General features: G+C 38.1%; 1 protein-coding gene across 1 annotated transcript in view; it reads right to left on the reverse strand.

Annotated features, from left to right (window-relative positions):
- Positions 1-19,795, reverse strand: part of DPYD (dihydropyrimidine dehydrogenase) — a 1,720,296-nt gene that overhangs the window by 1,165,962 nt on the left and 534,539 nt on the right. Inside the window, exon 5 of the mRNA XM_089677280.1 lies at positions 3,083-3,244. Coding sequence (XP_089533406.1) covers positions 3,083-3,244 — 162 coding nt within the window. The remainder of the gene's footprint in view (positions 1-3,082; positions 3,245-19,795) is intronic.

A 19,795-nucleotide genomic window follows, 5' to 3' on the forward strand; every position in this document is an offset into this window, starting at 1 on the left:
TATCTTTCTCTTGGATTACAAGTTAGCCAAGCTGCTTACATACTGCCCAGCCACTGAACAATATTTGTGGCTATTGTCTCAGATTGGCTTTTTTTTTTTCAATGCAAAAATGCCTTTCGCTTTTCACTTGAATAATCTAATACAAAAACGAACAATAAAACCTTAGCACAACTATATATGTTTACAAACACCCGTTAAGACCTAGGTCATTTTGGATGGGTGAGCCTCTGTCTATGGGGAAAGTGTGTTTGTGCTGTAAGCGTTAAAACCTTCTTTACTGTTGTGGTGAACTGATTTGAAATGTATACTTTATGAGCTCATCTAAACTGCGTATTGCTATTGGTACACAAGATTTGCACTTTGAATTAAATTGCTGTATTTAAAGTTTTACTCCTCTGGGAGTTTCAGAAAGACTTTTTTCTTATCTAAGGTTTTATGCACTTTATATATTGGACATTTTATAACTCATTGCACTTTCAATTGGATTGCTGCACTGAGAGCGTTAAGCTCCTTAGGGAAGTTTTATGTGGATTTTGTTTCACTTAATGTCTATGCTCTTTAGGTTTTGGAGATTTTATTTTTTTTTTTATTTATCTCATACACATTATATTGCACTAAGCTTTTATTGTTAGTTTAATAGTACTGTATTATATTAATTTATTCATACGTACTATATATCTTTAAAATGGAAGTCCTGGCTAATATTACCCTGCAAAAGAAAAATGAATATACTTACCTATTCTTAGGGAGCCCCAATCTGGTCACATGATCGGCTCCGAGCTCCAGCTTCAGGGGAGACAGTGGACGATGGATGCCCTACAGTAAGCCTATGGGTGACTTCACTGCCCAGGCATTGCATCCATTGTTGCTGCTCTCTCCTATTCATCGAAGCCTGTGAGTGAAAAGATCAATTGACCAGACCAGTGCCTATAGATTAGGTAAGTATACACATCTTCCCTTTCTATGGTAGTTAATATAGAATTTACAGTGTGGGTGGAGGTTTGATTGTGTAGTCAGTGTTTGGACATGGCTAGAATTTTGTTGTTGGATTTTGTTTAACTCTTTGTTTTGGAGCACTGTAAACAGCCTTGTAAATAACACCAACAGAACACCATTGCTTGTCACTATACCATTAATCTGGTATCTGCGCCTCACACTGTACAAGTGTTCAAGTGTTCATAGGAAAATAGAAGTTCTTAAACTATACTATTAAGGTAATTGTTTACAAAGGCTTTAGCTTGATGTTTTAAGAACAACTTTCCTCTAGATGTTAGATATGTTGTGGCTGCAACATTTACTCATTCAATTCATATCTATTATTGCTGAATTTAAAAAAATGAAAAAATCAGGTTATGTTGAAAAGAATCAGATGGGATGATGCTGCTGTTTTAAGCCAGGCTAAATATAAAAGCTAAAAAAATCAAATACACATCTAAAATATATAATGCCAGAATACGGTGCCCCTAAAGCTGCACATGAAAATTGTACTGTTCCATAATACCACATGCAGTATAAAGGCACCTCCCAAGCAATTTTTTTAATTTTACCCTCAAAGTTACATTAAAAAAGGCCCTCTCCTCTCTTTATGATATTTAACTTTTTTTTTTGTTTGCTTTATTAAATGTTCTAAATATCCAGAATTTTGTATTAAAATTCACCCACCATAGACTTCAAAGGGGTGCTACATTTTCAGATTTCAAACAGGATTCAATGAGCTCCTAGCTAATCTAACCCAGGTAGATTCGATCATCGCTACAGGGTAGCAGTGAAGCAAAGGAATTCACCTTGCTTTTATGGGAACAAGTTAAAGTGTACAGTATGTAGTATAAATAAAACTTTTTTTTTTAGTTTTTGATTAAATCAGAACTTTACCCATAACAACTTGATCAAAATAATGTTTTTTATCAAGGAACATACATCCCACAATAATAATTATGCTACCAGATTAGTGGGTGCTGTAAATTGCCTCCAGCATTGTTCCTGTTTAATTTTGCTGGAGGTTGCCAGTTTGCTGAAGCACAGAGCCCCTGAGCAGCAGTAAATCTTTAGGCTGTCAGCAGAATGACCTCTACTTTTTTGGCACAGTGCTGAAAAATAGAGAGCAACTGAGCATGTGCAGAGCAGGGTGAGACAATGTATTATTGGATCTTATACAATACAGACACTTATTTTAATGTTTTACATAGCTATACCTGCAAATGGGGGCAGTCTGAAATGATCTAGCAGGACTTAATTTTCTGACTGAAGTTACACTTTAAGTAGTGAAATATTATTATTCTCTGTCAGCTTTTTTATTGCTCTGTGCTACCACTAGGGTACCTAAGCCTCTCTATTTTTCTTGATGACTGAGAAAGAAAGTGATGGAAAATCCAGCATTTACATTTGTCAACAGGACAGAAGGAAAAAGAAAATATTTCAATGAGGACAACCGCTCAGTTGACCACTATCTAATGCTTTGCATTGCACTTGGTGATGTAAGGCTTGGATGCAGCTGCTCAGTCATGGAAACCCATTCCATGAAACTCTCTCTGCACTGTTGTTGTGCTCATCTGAAGGCCACATAAAGTTCGGTGGTCTTTAGCTATTGACTCTGCAGACAACTGGCAACTTCTGCGCGCTGTGCGCTTCAGCTTGTGCTGTCATTTTACATGGCCTACCACTTTGTGGCTGAGTTGCTGTTGTTCCCAGTTGCTTCCCCTTTGTTATAATACCACTAACAGTTGACCGTGGAATATTTAGTAGCAGGGAAATTTCACGGATGGACTTATTGCACAGGTGGCAACCTATCATGGTACCACACTTGAATTCAATGAGCTCCTGAGAGCGACTCATTCTTTCACAAATGTTTGTAGAAGCAGTCTGCATGCCTAGGTGCTTGATTTTATACACCTGTGGCCATAGAGGTGATTGGAACACCCGAATCCAATGATTTGGAGGGGTGTTCCAATACTTTTGACAATATAGTGTATACAGTATATACACACTATGTACACACACATACACACACACACACACAAATAAAAACATTATTCACACTATATAAATTAAAAGTTGTAGAAGATAATAAGTAGTATGCACGTACCTCAGTAGCGAACTGCTGAAGTCCACCAATGTTAATTGGACCTTCCTCTGTTGCATATAAATTGCATCCACCTACACAAAGGTCTGATGTTGGACATACCATTCCACATGTCAAGCCGAGTGGGTTATCAGAAAAGATAGTCCGGGCAGCTCCATAGTAATTCTGCACACAGAATTAAGTCATCATTAAAATCCCATTAATGATAACACAGACATAATATAATGCTGCAAGCAATCATTCTGCAGGTTGTTATGCTGGATATTTTTACTAGCTGTTTGAGAAAGAGAGATATGAAATAAATATAAAGCTGTGTATATGGAGAGATGTGACGTCTATTAATTTAGAAATCAGTTGTCCTTGTCTCTGTCTGGCTCCAGTTTATGCTTGTAACAGTCATTTATGCAAATAGCTAATGCATGATGTGCAGTATTTCTAGCTCATTTTTACAGTAAACATACACATTAAAGCTTAACTGCAGGCAGATATTACAAAAACAATTTGTGCATTTATGAAAGAAATCATTAATCCATTCATAGGTTGGGGACATGTAGACTTCTGCTTTTTTAAAGAGCAATGAAGGGGTTAGAATCATTGCCAGTTTTTTATTTTTATTTTTTTTGCTGTGTGTCCACATTAGGGAGATTTACTCTCTGCAGACATGGGTCCACCACTGCCATGAACTGTAAATCAAAAATTAGGCTCCCCTCATCCCTAGCACAAAGCTCTTCAACCATGCACCTGTCAATGTGACCAGTGAGTGCACTGAGGAAGGAGTGTGTACTATAGACATTCTGACCTATGTCAAGGCACAAAACTGTAAGTGTGACTTACCTGTCATTGCATGTACTGAAGAAAACAGTCTGGAAAAGACATGGTAAAACAAACTGCTACAAAATTCTTCAGAACAGAATAGGGTAGGAATCTACAACAGAGTTCGTGAAATCCTTGCAGTGCAGGAACACAACCTTATGACTAAAAGTGAAGAGGGGAAAATCCCTGAGAGGTTAAAAAAGGCAGTTTTTGAAGGGTCGAGGAAATGAAATTCAAATTCCATGGACTGACAGGTAAGTGCACAATGGGAACTACATGGGAGGTAACTTTTACAGATGGTATTAAAGATTTGGAATCTTGTGGTCTCTGGAACAAGGTATCAAGTGCAGAGATATGCCCTTAATGGTACACAGGGCTAAATGCTAATCAAGGACTAACTGCAAAAGGGTTCATCCCCAAAAAAATTTCTGGGATGAAAGATTCTTTCATCTCTTTAGACTGGGCCTGTCCAGAGGATCATCAGGATGCCCTCCATCTGGACCCTGTGTAGCAGACAAGGAAGCAGTTTCAGAGGAGGAAAGGCATATATCAGACTTTATTGATGAAACTGAGTCATCAGATTGTCCACTGCTTCAGCAAGAGGATCTCTGTACCTGGAGACAAAATTGTCCAGTTTGTTTGTTGAACTTGAAAGCCAGGAGGACCACATTAGGCATCCTCCACCTTTGATACAGGTTATGAACCTCCTAGGGCCCATTCCCTGGATACAGGTGATGTTAGATGAGAAAGTCTGTCTGCCAATTGTCCATGCCTAGAATGTAAATAGTGAACAAGGCTGAACATGAGATCCTGCCCAATACATAATCATTTGTAATTGTTTTGCCCATGGCAAGGCTTCTGGTTCCTCATTGAGAGGAGAGACATGCTACTACTGTAAATGTTCTGACTAAATCTTGATTGAATGACACTCCAGTTGGGATGTGTATTGTTGCAACGACAACCAAGTTGCCAGCAGAAATCAAGTGTCTAGGACTCCTCTCCAACCTGAAAGGCTGGCACCTTTTATGAGGATCTCCCAAGAGATCAAAAAGAAAGATTTCCCCAACTTTAGAATTGGATTCCTGAGTCACCAGGTCAGAGACAACCCAGTTCTTGGTGTCAGGCATTTTGGTTTTTCTAGTGACTGAATTAATTTGTCCCACAATGATAAGATATTGAGTTATAGTGTACTTGGAATGGAAATGAGCAAAGGAGTGGAACAAGATTTGTGGTTGAGCTGTACACCTGATTTGGGTCTTTTTTTTGAAGTTGAAGCATGGGAGTAACAAAATAATTTCTTCATGGTCTAAATGGTAAATGGGGTGGGGGGTGAGCCTTTTCTGTCTGATGTCTATTTTTCTGTTGTTGGGTCACTTACTCTGTTGAGTACTCTTACCACCAGTGAAATCCTTGAATGCCCTCAAAGGGCATGTGCAGCAACTGTTTTTATTAGTTGTCCACATCTCCACTCACAGGAGGGAAATTTGATGGGAGATATACACTAACCATTAGGGCTGCTGGCGTAAAGTTAAAATGCTCCACAAACAAAGGATCAGTTTGGAGAGAAATAGGACCACTTCTAATGGTCCTAATCTAGTCCCCTAAATTTTGACAGACTAGCATAACACCTAAGGCAGGTTGAAATGCAGGGCCAGCCAGAGAAAACAAAATTTTGAAAAAAATCTCTCAACGTTTGTCAAGGAATTCCTAATAATAGGTTCATCCTCTACAGGGATCATCAGTTTTTTTTTAAGACAGGATAATGTCAGATCCATCAAGGGAACCATTCACTTCTTAATAAAAGGCTCCTCAAATGGGTATAGGACTGCCAAACAATTAGCAGATGTGAACATTTTGTTGGAGTCTTCCAGTCCCCATAAAGGACATTGTGCAGACTTAGGGCTTCCAAGGGATCCTAGAAAGGTAGTAGCAATGGTAGAAGCTGCAGGCTGATGTTCCAGTCTCAATTTGGAGAGCACTTCATCAATAAGAGCCAAATTGTCTCCATAAGCCTAGGAGTAATTGGCATGTGTCTCCTCAGAGACAGCATCATCTATTAAGGATTTCTGAGAGTCAGCCTAAGAAAACCTTTGTGATAAAGGGCGCAGAGGCTGCTAAGGCTACAGGCAGATAAGATAATGACTCCTTAAAGGAAGGCATTGAGGTATATTTATAGCCTCTGTGGTAAGTATCAGCAATTAGGACACTAAGAAAAACTCAGATGAGTGCAGAGGCTCAAGAAAATGACAACATTCTAGACGGTCAGTGTCAAGCCCTTGAGTGGGCTCACTATTGATAGAACTCCAGCTGTTAGTGGATTTCAAGCTGGGAATACCTGGTAACTGGTTTGCTCCCTCATAGTTTGGGATCTGACATGGAAAAGCAGGGAAAACACAGTACAAAATAGGCCCAAAATACTCACAAATCAACTACTGGTAACATGAGAGGTTCAGATAGACAGAAGTGACCAGGTCTCTGTTGGTGGGCTAGAAAGACTAACCAAGAAAGATCCCTGAATCACTTGCAATAAGAAATAGTTTCCTCACATTCCAGGCAAGACACACAATTGGCTAGTCCTGCACAGTCCAATTATGGCCTCTAAACCTATAGTAGGGGATACTGATTCAGATAGCTACACATAGAACTGGTGTAGGACAATCTGAATTGAATTAAAAATAGTCCTGAATTCAGCTAGTAAAAAATAGGGGAAAAATAGGAGAAAATGTATTTTTTTGTCTGAAGTGAAGGGAAATCTCTATAATAGAGCCTCAGATAGCAGAAAATACCAGATGCAGCTTTTCAAGTCATAGAAAGGTCAAGATACACATATGGTATTAAATAAATTCATGAAGACTCCCATACATCATCGAATCTGGTCAGACTGATCATTTACGTGCAATGCTGGTAATATTAGTATTTTGATTTATCTCAGTTTGGTTTTAGAGTAGATGCTTTGTACGTATGCTTAGATATTTATGTTATTTCATATTAAAGGATCGGTTCACCTTTTGAAAATAAATAAATGCATGTATTTTTGCAGGTATTTATTAGTTTTATTTCTCAGTAGCCTGCATAACATTCTGGGTGCAATGATTGGCTCCTGTAGACTCTTGTTACAGCTCTCTGCCCATACCTCTTTACGGGCTTTCTGTTTGAAATCTGCAGAACACGTCAATGAACTACAAGAGCACTAAAGAGCACCCTTGCAGTTAATTGAGAACTACAAGCCACCTGCTGTGGTGGCAGGTAGCACTTATAGTTAATTTATTCACAGATTCTTGTAGATGAATGATGCGGCTGTACAGGCGGATCCCCACATAGCTGAGTTGTTTTTGAAATCCTACAGCGAGTGCAGGGAGAGGATTCCCAGCCCACTGTCACTGGAGGGGGATGGGGGGGGAATGTAAGGACAGGAGCTGGAACATGTTACATGTTACACCCTAAATACAGGTGTAATGTGTAACATTCTCCAAAAGGCAAGCTTGTCCTTTAAATATGTGCAGTGCTATCACAATTTCAGCAGTAAATACCTGCAGGGGTTCTAATCCTTCCCCACTCTACAAACACTTTAAGTCCAAATACATTTTTCCTAGAATCTTCCCCTTTTTATAAATGCTATAGGACATTAAAGTACATCTCACAAAGGGGTAGGCTGCAGAACAATGACTTTTAAAATGATCAAAAGACAATATGTGCAGTGCAATAAAAATATCAGTCGAACAACATTTCTATAACTAATCATTCTTATTCACTTTTACAGTTTTTGAAGCATGGAGCTAATGAGAACTGTGTTCGTATAATGTTCTAGTGAATATAAAGCAGCTTATACTTCTTTCCCTGAACCAGCTAGACACCTTTCTGTACAAGTTTGCAGCAGCTGCATATAATTCTAAGGGATGTCCAAAGAAATCTATGCAGTTTTTTTGTGTATGTGAAATACTGTGTCCAGCTGTCTTAAGGAAATGCTTGTAGACAAAGCCAGAGCAATGCAGGTTTAGTGGTTACCCTTTATACAAGTGTGTGATTAAAGGTTTGTATATTACCCATCTATCTGCCTATCAGTCCATCAGGGAAACCCAAAGAAATCTATGCAGCTGTTTTGTGCTTGTGCAGTACTGATGTCCAGCTGTCTTGGGGAAAGCCTTATAAAACCAGTGCAGTGAAGGTCTGCTTGTTGTCAGAATACAAATGTGTGACCAGACACCTGTAATTTTTAATTACATTGTAAATATAAACACAGGCCTCCAGTTGGCCATTTGTATTTTGGCAGCCAGGAGATCTTCACTGCTCTGGCTTTGTTTATGAAGTTCAGTGTTGTGGAGGGTGAGTGGGAAAAGTGTTCACAGAATTTAAAGGATTAGTTTACCTTCAGGAAACAAAATGTAAAAGTGAACACCAGACACCCTCTGTACCCCCCCCCCCCTCCCCGGTCTCTGCTGTACCTACAGTAGCTCTGGTGATCCTGAACTGTCAGGGCTCCCTGTTCTTCTCCATCAGCACTTACAAGATGGACCAGATAGATTCTAATAAGTCAGCGCCATCACATGGAGACTTAAGAGTTCAGCATAGCTGAAGGTAGATACAGTTGGAACTGGAATGGTGGGGAAACTGTCCAATGTTAGGTCACCTTTATATTTTTTTCTGTAAAGGTAAACACTAGTGCTTCTATTGAATGCACTAGCTGTTACTTCTTATTTCTCCTACGTATCTCAGAGATATTTCTCTTGTGCATGAAAATTGAAGCTTCCATTGTATGTACTCACTTGTATTGCTTATATCTACCCTACAGATCAAAGATTTTGGTGCTGTTTCTCTTATGCATTCTCCAGTCTCTGGGTGAATGATATGTCCTTTAACATTCATGTAAGTACAGGTCCTCTACAGTATACCCCTGCTTCTGCATGCAGCCAGGCTTCGGTGCAGAAATGGAATATTGGAAAACATATTATTAATGTGGCCATCTCTTTCTAGGTCCCACCCTTTTCCAAGTTGTGTTGTGGCTGGTGCAAATGATTAATTCTTCAGGGCAAAGTGCAAAAATGTTGTACCTGCCCACATTCTAGCTAAGCTACAAATAGGCATGCAGAACCTTCCCACACACACTTTGGGAATAGCAGACAGTCTCACATACAAAGAGTAGGTGAATTTTAAGCAACAAAATGTAACTCAGGTAACAACAATTTAAACTTCTTCCACAAAATAAACAATTTATTGCACAAAATCTGTGTTGACACTTAACAGAATTGTACTTTAACCATTGAAAATGTACTTTGATTACTGTATAGCAAAATCAGTGGCTTTAACTGAGCCACCCAGAGATTACCTTCAGGATTCTGGTCTTAAACTCCTAGCTCATTAGCCTCTCACGAAAGGCTAATTTCTAATCAACGCAAGTTACATGTACTTCTAAGATAATATTTTCTTACACAAGTCAGTTGTCAGAAACGTTAATCCGCTGGATGATTAAATAACCCTGTTTAATACAGAGCAATGCACGAATGGCTCAAATCAAAACCTAAAATACACTAAAATAATTTACCATTCAAGAAGGAGCACACATTCTTCCACTCTGAATATGACTTGTAAAGAAGCTCTTTGTGGCATTTCCTGATGGGGACAGATCCATCTGAAAGGGACAACCTTATAGAAAAAGGCTGGCTACTCCTTTTACACATTCTTTGCATACAGGACACCATTGCATGCTTCAGTGACACAGTAGTGTACGTGGAAAGGACCCCCTTTACATTTTTAAAAAAAATTTATTTTATTTGGTTCCCTGCAACATTTGTTCACCAGCCTGGACACTGGCCTTGAAGTAGTGTGAATGGCAACAAGGAGTTCTCATGGCATTATTTGCACATGTAAAACAGCATTTCGGCATCAATAGCATGCCTTAGCTCATTCAACAAGGGTAATAATAGCATAAAAGAAAAAGTGGATGCTGACGTTTGCTTTCACTAAAGGAAAACAATGAAAGAGAACAAGAAATAATAATTATGCACAACAAAATTTTAAAGATGATCAGTAAAAAGAATTTTATTAATAATTCCATCAAACCAAAAGTGTGTAAAAAATATTTCATAAATAGGAAACAGAAAATAGACAGAAATAATGTACAGTTGATGCACATTATCTAAGAAGCATCATTTGGCTATTATTAATTTCCTTTTGATAAATTTTTATTGAAAAATTTTGAGTTTAGAAAATACAATTGCAACTGCTATCAGATAAGCAGGCAAAGCTATAACAGCAAGAGCCAACAGATCAAAAGTGGTCGTTCACAGAATAACACACCTATAGCTAGTGACAAAGTAGATGATATGTCACAAAATACATTAACCGTATTGTGTTGATAAATCAGCAAGAGGAACGGATGAGGATCCATACCCCTATTGCCTGAGATCAGACATTAGTGAGAGGAATAGAAGCATATGAAACACACAGTGTATATAATCGAACCAAGAAATACATGGAACAAATCGCAAATTGTCCCTGCAGGAGAGTCAGTAGAATAAGTGATAGAAGAGAGAAAAAAAAGGAGGGGGCAAGAAAGAATCAAAAGGAGGATGTCAAAAGCGCTCGAACATGGGCTATGGAGCCTCTATTATTATAGCAATATAAAACTGCCTATTGGTATAGCAGGATGGACATATTGGATCCATGGAGTCCATGTTTTAAGAAATCACTCATGGGTATCTGAAAGAATGCTGGAGAGCTTTTCATTAATAAGGAAGAAATCTAGGTGGAGGTAGACTTCTGTAAAAGGTATGAACTATTGTTTACAAGCTTTGCTATGGTTTGTTTAGCCACCAATAGTACATATGTAGCCAGCTTAAATTGGTATTTAGTAAGGCCCAGGGGTTTCAGGTGTAGAAGGACGTGCCACAGGTCCCTTGGGAAGGGACAGGCTTATAATGTATGTAGGAGTTGAAGGACCTTTGTCCAGAACCAGGAGAGCATAGGGCATATCCACCATATATGTAGGACATCTCCCGGGGTAGCGCATCCTCACAAATAGGTACAGTGGGGCAAAAAAGTATTTAGTCAGCCACCAATTGTGCAAGTTCTCCCACTTAAAAAGATGAGAGAGGCCTATAATTGGCATCATAGGTAGACCTCAACTATGAGAGACAAAATGAGAAAAAAAATCCAGACAATCACATTGGCTGATTTGGAAAAAATGTATTTGCAAATTATGGTGGAAAATAAGTATTTGGTCAATATCAAAAGTTCATCTCAATACTTTGTTATATATCCTTTGTTGGCAATGGCAGAGGTCAAACGTTTCCTGTAAGTCTTCACAAGGTTGGCACACACTGTTGCTGGTATGTTGGCCCATTCCTCCATGCAGATCTCCTCTAGAGCAGTGATGTTTTGGGGCTGTCGCTGGGCAACACGGACTTTCATCTCCCTCCAAAGGTTTTCTATGGGGTTGAGATCTGGAGACTGGCTAGGCAACTCCAGGACCTTGAAATGCTTCTTACGAAGCCACTCCTTCATTGCCCGGGCGGTATGTTTGGGATCATTGTCATGTTAGAAGACCCAGCCATGTTTCATCTTCAATTGCTGATGGAAGGAGGTTTGCACTCAAAATCTCACGATACATGGCCCCATTAATTCTGTCCTGTACATGGATCAGTCGTCCTGGTCCCTTTGCGGAGAAACAGCCACAAAGCATGATGTTGCCACCCCCATGCTTCACAGTAGGTATGGTGTTCTTTGGATGCAACTCAGCATTCTCTCTCCTCCAAACACGACGAGTTGTGTTTCTACCAAACAGTTCTATTTTGGTTTCATCTGACCATATGACATTCTCCCAATCCTCTTCTGGATCATCCAAATGCTCTCTAGCAAACTTCAGACGGGCCCAGACATGTACTGGCTTAAGCAGGGGGACACGTCTGGCACTGCAGGATCTGAGTCCCTGGCGGCGTTGTGTGTTACTGATGGTAGCCTTTGTTACGTTGGTCCCAGCTCTCTGCAGGTCATTCTCTAGGTCCCCCCGTGTGGTCCTGGGATTTTTGCTCACCATTCTTGTGATCATTTTGACCCCATGGGGTAAGATCTTGCGTGGAGCCCCAGATCTAGGGAGATTATCAGTGGTTCACACCAAGCTGCTTGCCTATTGTAGATTCAGTCTTCCCAGCCTGGTGCAGGTCTACAATTTTGTTTCTGGCGTCCTTCGACAGCTCTGTGGTCTTCACCATAGTGGAGTTTGGAGTGTGACTGTTTGAGGTTGTGGACAGGTGTCTTTTATACTGATAACAAGTTCAAACAGGTGCCATTGATACAGGTAATGAGTGCAGGACAGAGGAGCCTCTTAAAGAAGAAGGTACAGGTCTGTGAGAGCCAGAAATCTTGCTTGTTTGTAGGTGACCAAATACTTATTTTCCACCATAATTTGCAAATAAATTCTTTCCAAATCAGCCAATATGATTGTCTGGATTTTTTTTCTCATTTTGTCTCTCATAGTTGAGGTCTACCTATGATGTCAATTACAGGCCTCTCTCATCTTTTTAAGTGGGAGAACTTGCACAATTGGTGGCTGACTAAATACTTTTTTGCCCCACTGTAGATGAAGGTAAGCCAGATGGGACAGGACCAGGTACCACCTTGTGACAGTTTTAAAGGCTGATTCAATAGTAAGAATATTGATAGAGCAAGAGGTTAGGGTTGTCCATATTTGTGACCAGCAGCCTATATCTTTGATGCTTTTCAGATCCTTTTCCCAACTGGAAATGTAAGTGTTGGGATTTTGAAGGTTATTCTGCTGTGAGTAAAGGATAGATATAAGCTTCTGCCCAGGTGTAAACAGAATGACCAGTGAGGAATGAGTGAACACAATTAAGTTTGTGGGAGACCCACCAGTGGAAAGCACTGAGGGACTCAAGGCCAGGAGGAAACAGAGGGTTGCCCAAAAGGGGGAGAAGTGGTAGATGAGGGGAGATTAGACCACTGGAGTATTTGGTGGAGTCCCATATTCGTAATGAATGAGCCATTAGAGGGCTGATAGTAGTGGGCCTAGATCTCGGGGGAAGCCATAAAAGTGAGCAGGAGGAGATGATAAACCAAGAGAGCATTCCAAGATGACCCATGTAAGGGCTTGTTGTACAGCATATAATGAAGTCAGAGATGAGACTACCACATAGTACTTGGAGAAGTTGGGAACCCCAAAGCCCCCTTGTTTCCTGTGTATGAGCATGGTGTGTTTGGTGACCTGAGGTCGCTTGTTAGCCCAGATAAAATGTAGGGCATCATTTTGAAATGACTTTAGGGCATGTGAAGGGATGGGGACAGGGACGGTGCAGAATAGGTATAGGAGCTTTGGAAGAATAGTCATCTTCACTGTGCTGATTCTGCCAATCCACAAGAGTGGTTGGTGAGACCAGGATGTGACTAAAGTTTTAAGGGAATATAAGGTTATGATGTAATTGGCCTTATAGAGAGTGTGGTAGGATTTGGTGAGATGGATCCCGAGACATTCTAAGTGGGCAATTGGCCAAGAAAAGGTATAATTTTGTTTTAATAAAGTGATCTCCACCTCCGGGAGAAAGAGACATTAAGGGTTGATGATTTTTCCTCATTTACTACCAAGCCGAAGATATTGGAGAAGCACATAAGGATAGAAAAAAGGATAGGAGGATAGGCAGTATAGTGTGTGGACAAGTCAAGGTCAAGAGCAAGTCATCTGCAAATGTGTTAACTTTGACAGACTGTTGGGCAACCATAACCCCTTTGATGTATGGGTTAGATCTAAGGAGATGTAATAAGGCCAAAATGAGGAGTATAGAGGAAAGAAGACAAAATTTGTAATGTTTGCTGAAACGTAAGTTTTGTTTACACATAAGAGTTTGCAGCTTTTTCTGTTACTATGGCACTGTAAAGAAACCACACAATGTTTTTGAAGATCAACCGCTGATGTAAAATTCTAATTTTTGCTTTAGGGTACATTCTGAGTTGTAAAGGTGCTATAAAATGTTTCACAGCTGTAAAATGTTTAATGTTTGTTGCAGGGTAAATATGCATTGCTCTTCTGAGTTTGCAGCCTTTTCCAGTGCTCCAGCACTATTTGTGGCTATTGTCTCTTATATAATGCACTCCAATGTTTATTTCAGGATAAAACCTGCCTTGTCTCTCCCTGTAACACTGTGGCCTAATCAAGCTGTGTGCATACTGTCCAGCCACTGTACAATATTTGTAAAATCTGCCTGGTCTCTCTCACTTTTTTCTGCCTATTCAAGTGCTTATGTATTGTCCTAAGACTGACCAATTTCTACTAAACACATACCTAAAGTCTACATTTTGAACATTTTAGGAATAATTACTGTATATACACTAATAAACCATTGTACTATTGGTCAATTTCTACAAAAACTGAGATATTTTCTTTTTTTTTTGTAAACTTTTCTTTAGCTTTAAGATCTATTATGGCTGCTACCTCCACCACTCAATTCAGGTCTGGATTAAATAAAATCAGTATCACAGCCAAAACTAGCTGAAAAACTTTATCCAACACAACAAACACTTTTCTCCTGCGCTAGGAAAAGACTCAGTAGACTCAATAGGAATGTTCTGGAATATGCACTGCTTGCTGCCCTCAACAGACCTGGGTGGTCCAAATACACTGGATGCAAATGAAGAAACAGAAAAAGGATGCACCGACCTAGTGCATTATCGTTTAAAATATTTATTGAAGAAACAAGTAAGTATCATACTCACAATAGACATAAAAACACAGGCGTTTTGAGGACACAACCTCTTCCTCAGAGCCCACAGGTTTTCATATGTTGAGTAGCTCTCAGACTATAACAGATGGTGGTCACGGGATGCAACAAATAGCTAATCCCTACATTCATATTTTATGGTATTGTATTTTTCTTTGGTTTCTCTTAATTTTGCTAATGAGGCTAATGTCTTGTCTTATCTTAATTTATGGTAAGATATTTCTCATTCACCATATTTTTTGGTATATCTTGCTGTTCAATCCCTCATATCTATGATGTACAATCTCAATAATGATACCCAATTTCTATAAGATAATTTCCATGATCTTGCTGACTATTTTTCTGACATACTGATTATATAAAAAACAATATAAGGACATGCTTGATATTATTGTGCTCTGACAATTGCTAAGAATTGATATACTCTTACGTGTATGTTATAGCAAATAATTATTATTTATTTTCAATAAACTTTTAATGTGAGAAAAAAAACTTTTTATTTTAAAGTTAAAATTAAACAGATTGAAATGCTGCTTCTGTATTTAAGCCAAGCTAGAGAAAAAAACTAAAAAAAATCAATTACACTGCCAAAATATACAGTATGATGCCAGAAAAAATGTTCTTTAAAATTTGTACAGGGCCTTCATTCCCTTACTGTTAGATACAAATCCTACTGTATCTGTTTGTTCCTGGTGTGGCTCACATTGTTCTACCCTTGTACACCATCTCTGGGACTGCCATATAATCTCTAGACTCTGGGATCAAGTTATAAATTACATTTTTGGGTCATGGAGGTGCGTATTCCTAAGAAGAGACACTTAACAGATCATATTATCTCCAGATTCTAGCACAAATCTGTATTTTTCTGTGTAAGCGAGTTACACGGCTTTAAAAAAGTTCAGACTGATTAAAAACACTGGGATTCATCTTAAAAATCTTTTGTTCTTTGCAGCCCAAATAATTCCGTTGGAAAGCAATAATTGTCTACTTTATATAATTTCATTAAAGGTTCATGAAATCTAATGACTGAGGACCTCAGTGCTGGTGAATAATAATGCATACATTTGTTTTAATTTGTAACTGAATAGACAAAATTCTTCCTAATAAAAGAGCTTCAGTATAAAAATCTTACAAAAGCTTGTTGATAAATAACCTTAATGCAATGAATAGAAAAAAAAGTAAGGTAGCTTATACATGGACTATTTTTCACAAGAACAGCTGCAATTATGACTACTGCTCATGACAATCTACTATTGCAAGAGCACCTTTGCAAGTGAAAATGAATTTCAGTGACATCAAGAGAAGAGAATTACAATAAAAAGACCCTGCTTGCAAGAGCCTACAATCTAACAGGGAGGGTCAAGTGATACAACAGGTAATAACTGTGTTGGGATGCTTTGATGGAGAAAGTAAACATCTAGCTGTCAAGTAGAAGAATTGACTTCCCTGAAAAGATGAGTTTTCAAGGATCATTTAAAGGCAGACAGAGTAGGAGATAGTGAGTAGGAGATAGTTGAACAGGCTGAAGTAGACAGTTCGAAATGATAAAAGGCTCTGGGACAGTCCTAGAGGTGAACATGTGAGGTGATGAGAGAGCTAGAGAGTAGGAAGTCCTGGGAGGATTGGAGAGGACAATTTAGTTGATATTTTGAGACAAGGTTGGTGATAGTAGCTTGAGTTGTGCACAGATTTGCAAGTAGCTGTTAGGATTCTAAATCTTAATTGTTGGGTGAAAGGAAGCAAGTTGAGTTAATACAGTTGTAAACTAGACACACAAATGCCCGCTATGAACTAGATGCACACTGTCTTAGCAAAGTAGTAAAGATGTCAAGGTTTGGGTTCTAGGTATGAAATATATGTAAAGTGTGTCTGTAGTGTATTGCTCAGCAAATTATTCTGAACAATTCAAACTGCTATTGATTCCAGTGAGATATCCTTCTCCATAGAAACAACTATAAAAGTAGGAGACATCTGTTTTAATTATTTTTAGGTATTCTGTGTGAATGAGAGCACATAACAAACATATAGTTGGAGGTTCTCAAATTTGGCTGCAAAGGTGGAAATACATTTTAAGCTACTTAGGCAATATTTGCTTTAAAAATCCCATTATTTGTTTACTTGTATTCATGTCCGTTTTAAATTTTTAAAGATTTGACATTTTTCTATTTTGTTGTTTTTATGAGAACTAAGGAGCTCCCTTAATCCCTTAATGTTATTTAAAGTCCACTGAATGCTTACAAACCATCTAAATTTCATATTCCATATTGAAATGAATGAATTTTGTCAAAATGGTTAAATTTGTTGAAATTTAAAAGAAATGAAAACTCTTAATCTCACTCATCCTTAAATACTATGTTTAGCAATAGATGTAGTACTATTTTTCTGTGTTAAAAAATCTATATGAGAACTGCTTAAAGATTTCTTATTTGTAGCGTACCTTTACTACTTTTAACTTAAAATTCCTGTTGCTCCCTACCAGTAGGTAAGCTCTGCTTGCCCTCATGTTGAGCACAGAGACAAGTGTAAAGAGATTGTCTGGTATCTCGATAGAATTTAGAAACAGTCAAACTTGGAGTTAATACAAATGGAAACCTGGCCTTCTATCCTGTCAAAGGAATGGGATTTACTTTATGTTTAGCTACAGATAGCAGGATATACCATAGGGAGTCTCTTTAGAACCTGGTCTTGCTACAGTACATTTTCCTTAAGATAAGAGATCCACAGCCTGGCCTCTGATACTTATGGATGGTGGTTGAAGCCAGTAGCAAACACAATCTTTAAATAGAACATTTTCTTTGGTGATAATATAAAGTATTTAAATATAAAAATGATAAAAATAACTCAAATCTGTTGACACCAGACTATGTGTCACAATAAATGTATTTTTAAGCGTTGGCTAAACATTACATTTATTTTTGAAAGAACATCATTATCTGTAATATTTAATTTCACTACAGCCAGACAGACATTTTAACATAATTGGACATTTTTGGACATTTATTTAATCTAATGTTTCTCTTAAAAAGAATTGCTATTTTACTAAATGATCATTGTCATAAATTCTACTAATCATACCTAGTCAACAGTTTTTGTAAGTTATGTATTTTACTTAGTAAATAAGCAGATGCCTTACAGGAAGTCAAATGTTCAGAATTGGATTATTATTAGGTTGGCTTTACGATCTATTTATTGATTAATATTGTGTTGTTATGAATATAGCATTTTTGTTAATAGGCACAATATGCTCGGATACTTTATATATCTAGAAAAGGGGTTTTACTCATCACAAATTATGCAAAGAAAAAAAAAAGCGAGCAGTTCATATGCTTTTTAAACTGTAAAGCAAAAAATCAGCTTTTTAAATGCCCAGGGAAAAGCAATGAAAGGTCCAATATTATTAAACACTAATCTAGACCTATGCTTTTATCATGGTCATTAAGCCAGCCATAGACAGTTCGAATCTCGTCTGGGTCAGCAGGAGCTGGCTGAGATTTTTAACCACATATCGACAGGCTGGATGTACCCAAATTGATCAATCAACTTGTTTACAACCAGCTTGACCTATTTTACATGCCATTATTGCTAGTGGCTCTTATAGCTGATAGCAATAATCACTGTGTTCTCCCCTCGGGGACAGCTCCCCCCCCCCCCCACACTGAATGTGTTGATGGGGGAATCTAGTGACTTTGTTTCTTGCAACCCAATGTTTCAGGAAAGAAATTTGCTCGGTCTATGGCTGAAGCACAGCAAACAGAAATGCTTTGTCAGCCCTTTTGCGAAGACAAAAGTGAGATCAGCCTTATTGTTTTACAGACTGTGCATGCATCAGTTGCTTTATCTGCAACATTAGCTGTCTTTGATAGGACGTGTCTTGAGGGCCCTGACCAGAAAATATAATCCAGTATAACACATACATCTTTGGCAGGGCTCCTTGTGAATACAGGAACTTTTTTGCACCCTATACCACAGGGAAGCAAAGGCAAACATCTGATCACTAGATGGTCTATGTCAAACCAATGACACAATTGTCATAACAATAACATTTGCAGTATAAAAAGGACCTCTTTTTAGAATCAAGGGGTTGAATATGCGAATTCATTGTTACAAAGGGTTGGTGGACATTGTCAGTCTAACATTTGTGCTATTGTGTGCTATTGTGCCATGTTCATTTGGAATAATATACTTTTTTAAATAGTTCCTTTACAGATATTTTATTAATAGATTCTTTTATAACGCAAGTGAAATAAGTTCCAGCCTTTCATGCTGAGAAATCTATTGACCACCAAAGTACCATAATACAACTCACAAGTGAATTTGTATCTAGCCAAGAAAAAATGTAACTTACTTTCTAATTTCTAAGACTGTTGCCAAGCATCAGTAGAATAACTGTATAGCCTATTCTGTGCTTCCCTTCATCAAAATGTCAATAAAGACTGCTCAGGTAACCGAGACAACAGAAGCAGAGGTTTAAATAGACATCTATAATCAGAGGAAAGCAGACAGTGCTGGATCCACATGGATCATTTAGAAACATTGCCTTGCTTGCATGCAAATCAGTGCTTTAGGAAACACCATTAAAATATGTAGAATCAATATTCTTGTACAAGAAGAAAAATGCTCTTAAAGGCCTATTTTAATTTCAACTTGCTTAATTTGTATTTCACTTCTGAATGGATATTATTCTATCTCTAAGCATATTGCAAAGTGACCTGCATGTGATTTGTATAACATTTATAAACAGAAGATATGTTTTTGCTGAAGTCGTACTTTCTAGATGCTATATATACACTAGTGTGAGAGTCTGCAAATCCTTAAGAATTATCAGGATTTCTGAATGAACAGTTCCTAAAATGTCATCCAAACTTCATTCAGGGCCCAGTAATAAATATAAAGAAGTCTTATTTAATAAATGTCACACACAACACTGCCATATCTTATGGTTAAACTTTAAATAATCAAAACCACTTGAGCCAATGCATTAAAACTGGAGCAAATAAAATGAGCACATCATTGGAATTATGAAAGGCAAACAAATAAAATTGTTGCTTATTTTCTAGAAATGAAAATTAACATTTGCTTGCCACTGGCAACAACTTCAGCTTTTTGTGCTTATTCTTTTTTCCAGTTATATGGATCAGCCCTTTTTGGTTCATAAATATTTTCATAAATACAATATTTC

This window comes from Staurois parvus, unplaced genomic scaffold, assembly GCF_062004578.1.
Source record: "Staurois parvus isolate SC_StPar_1 unplaced genomic scaffold, SC_StPar_1.0 ptg000183l, whole genome shotgun sequence".
Classification (NCBI taxonomy): Eukaryota; Metazoa; Chordata; class Amphibia; order Anura; family Ranidae; genus Staurois; species Staurois parvus.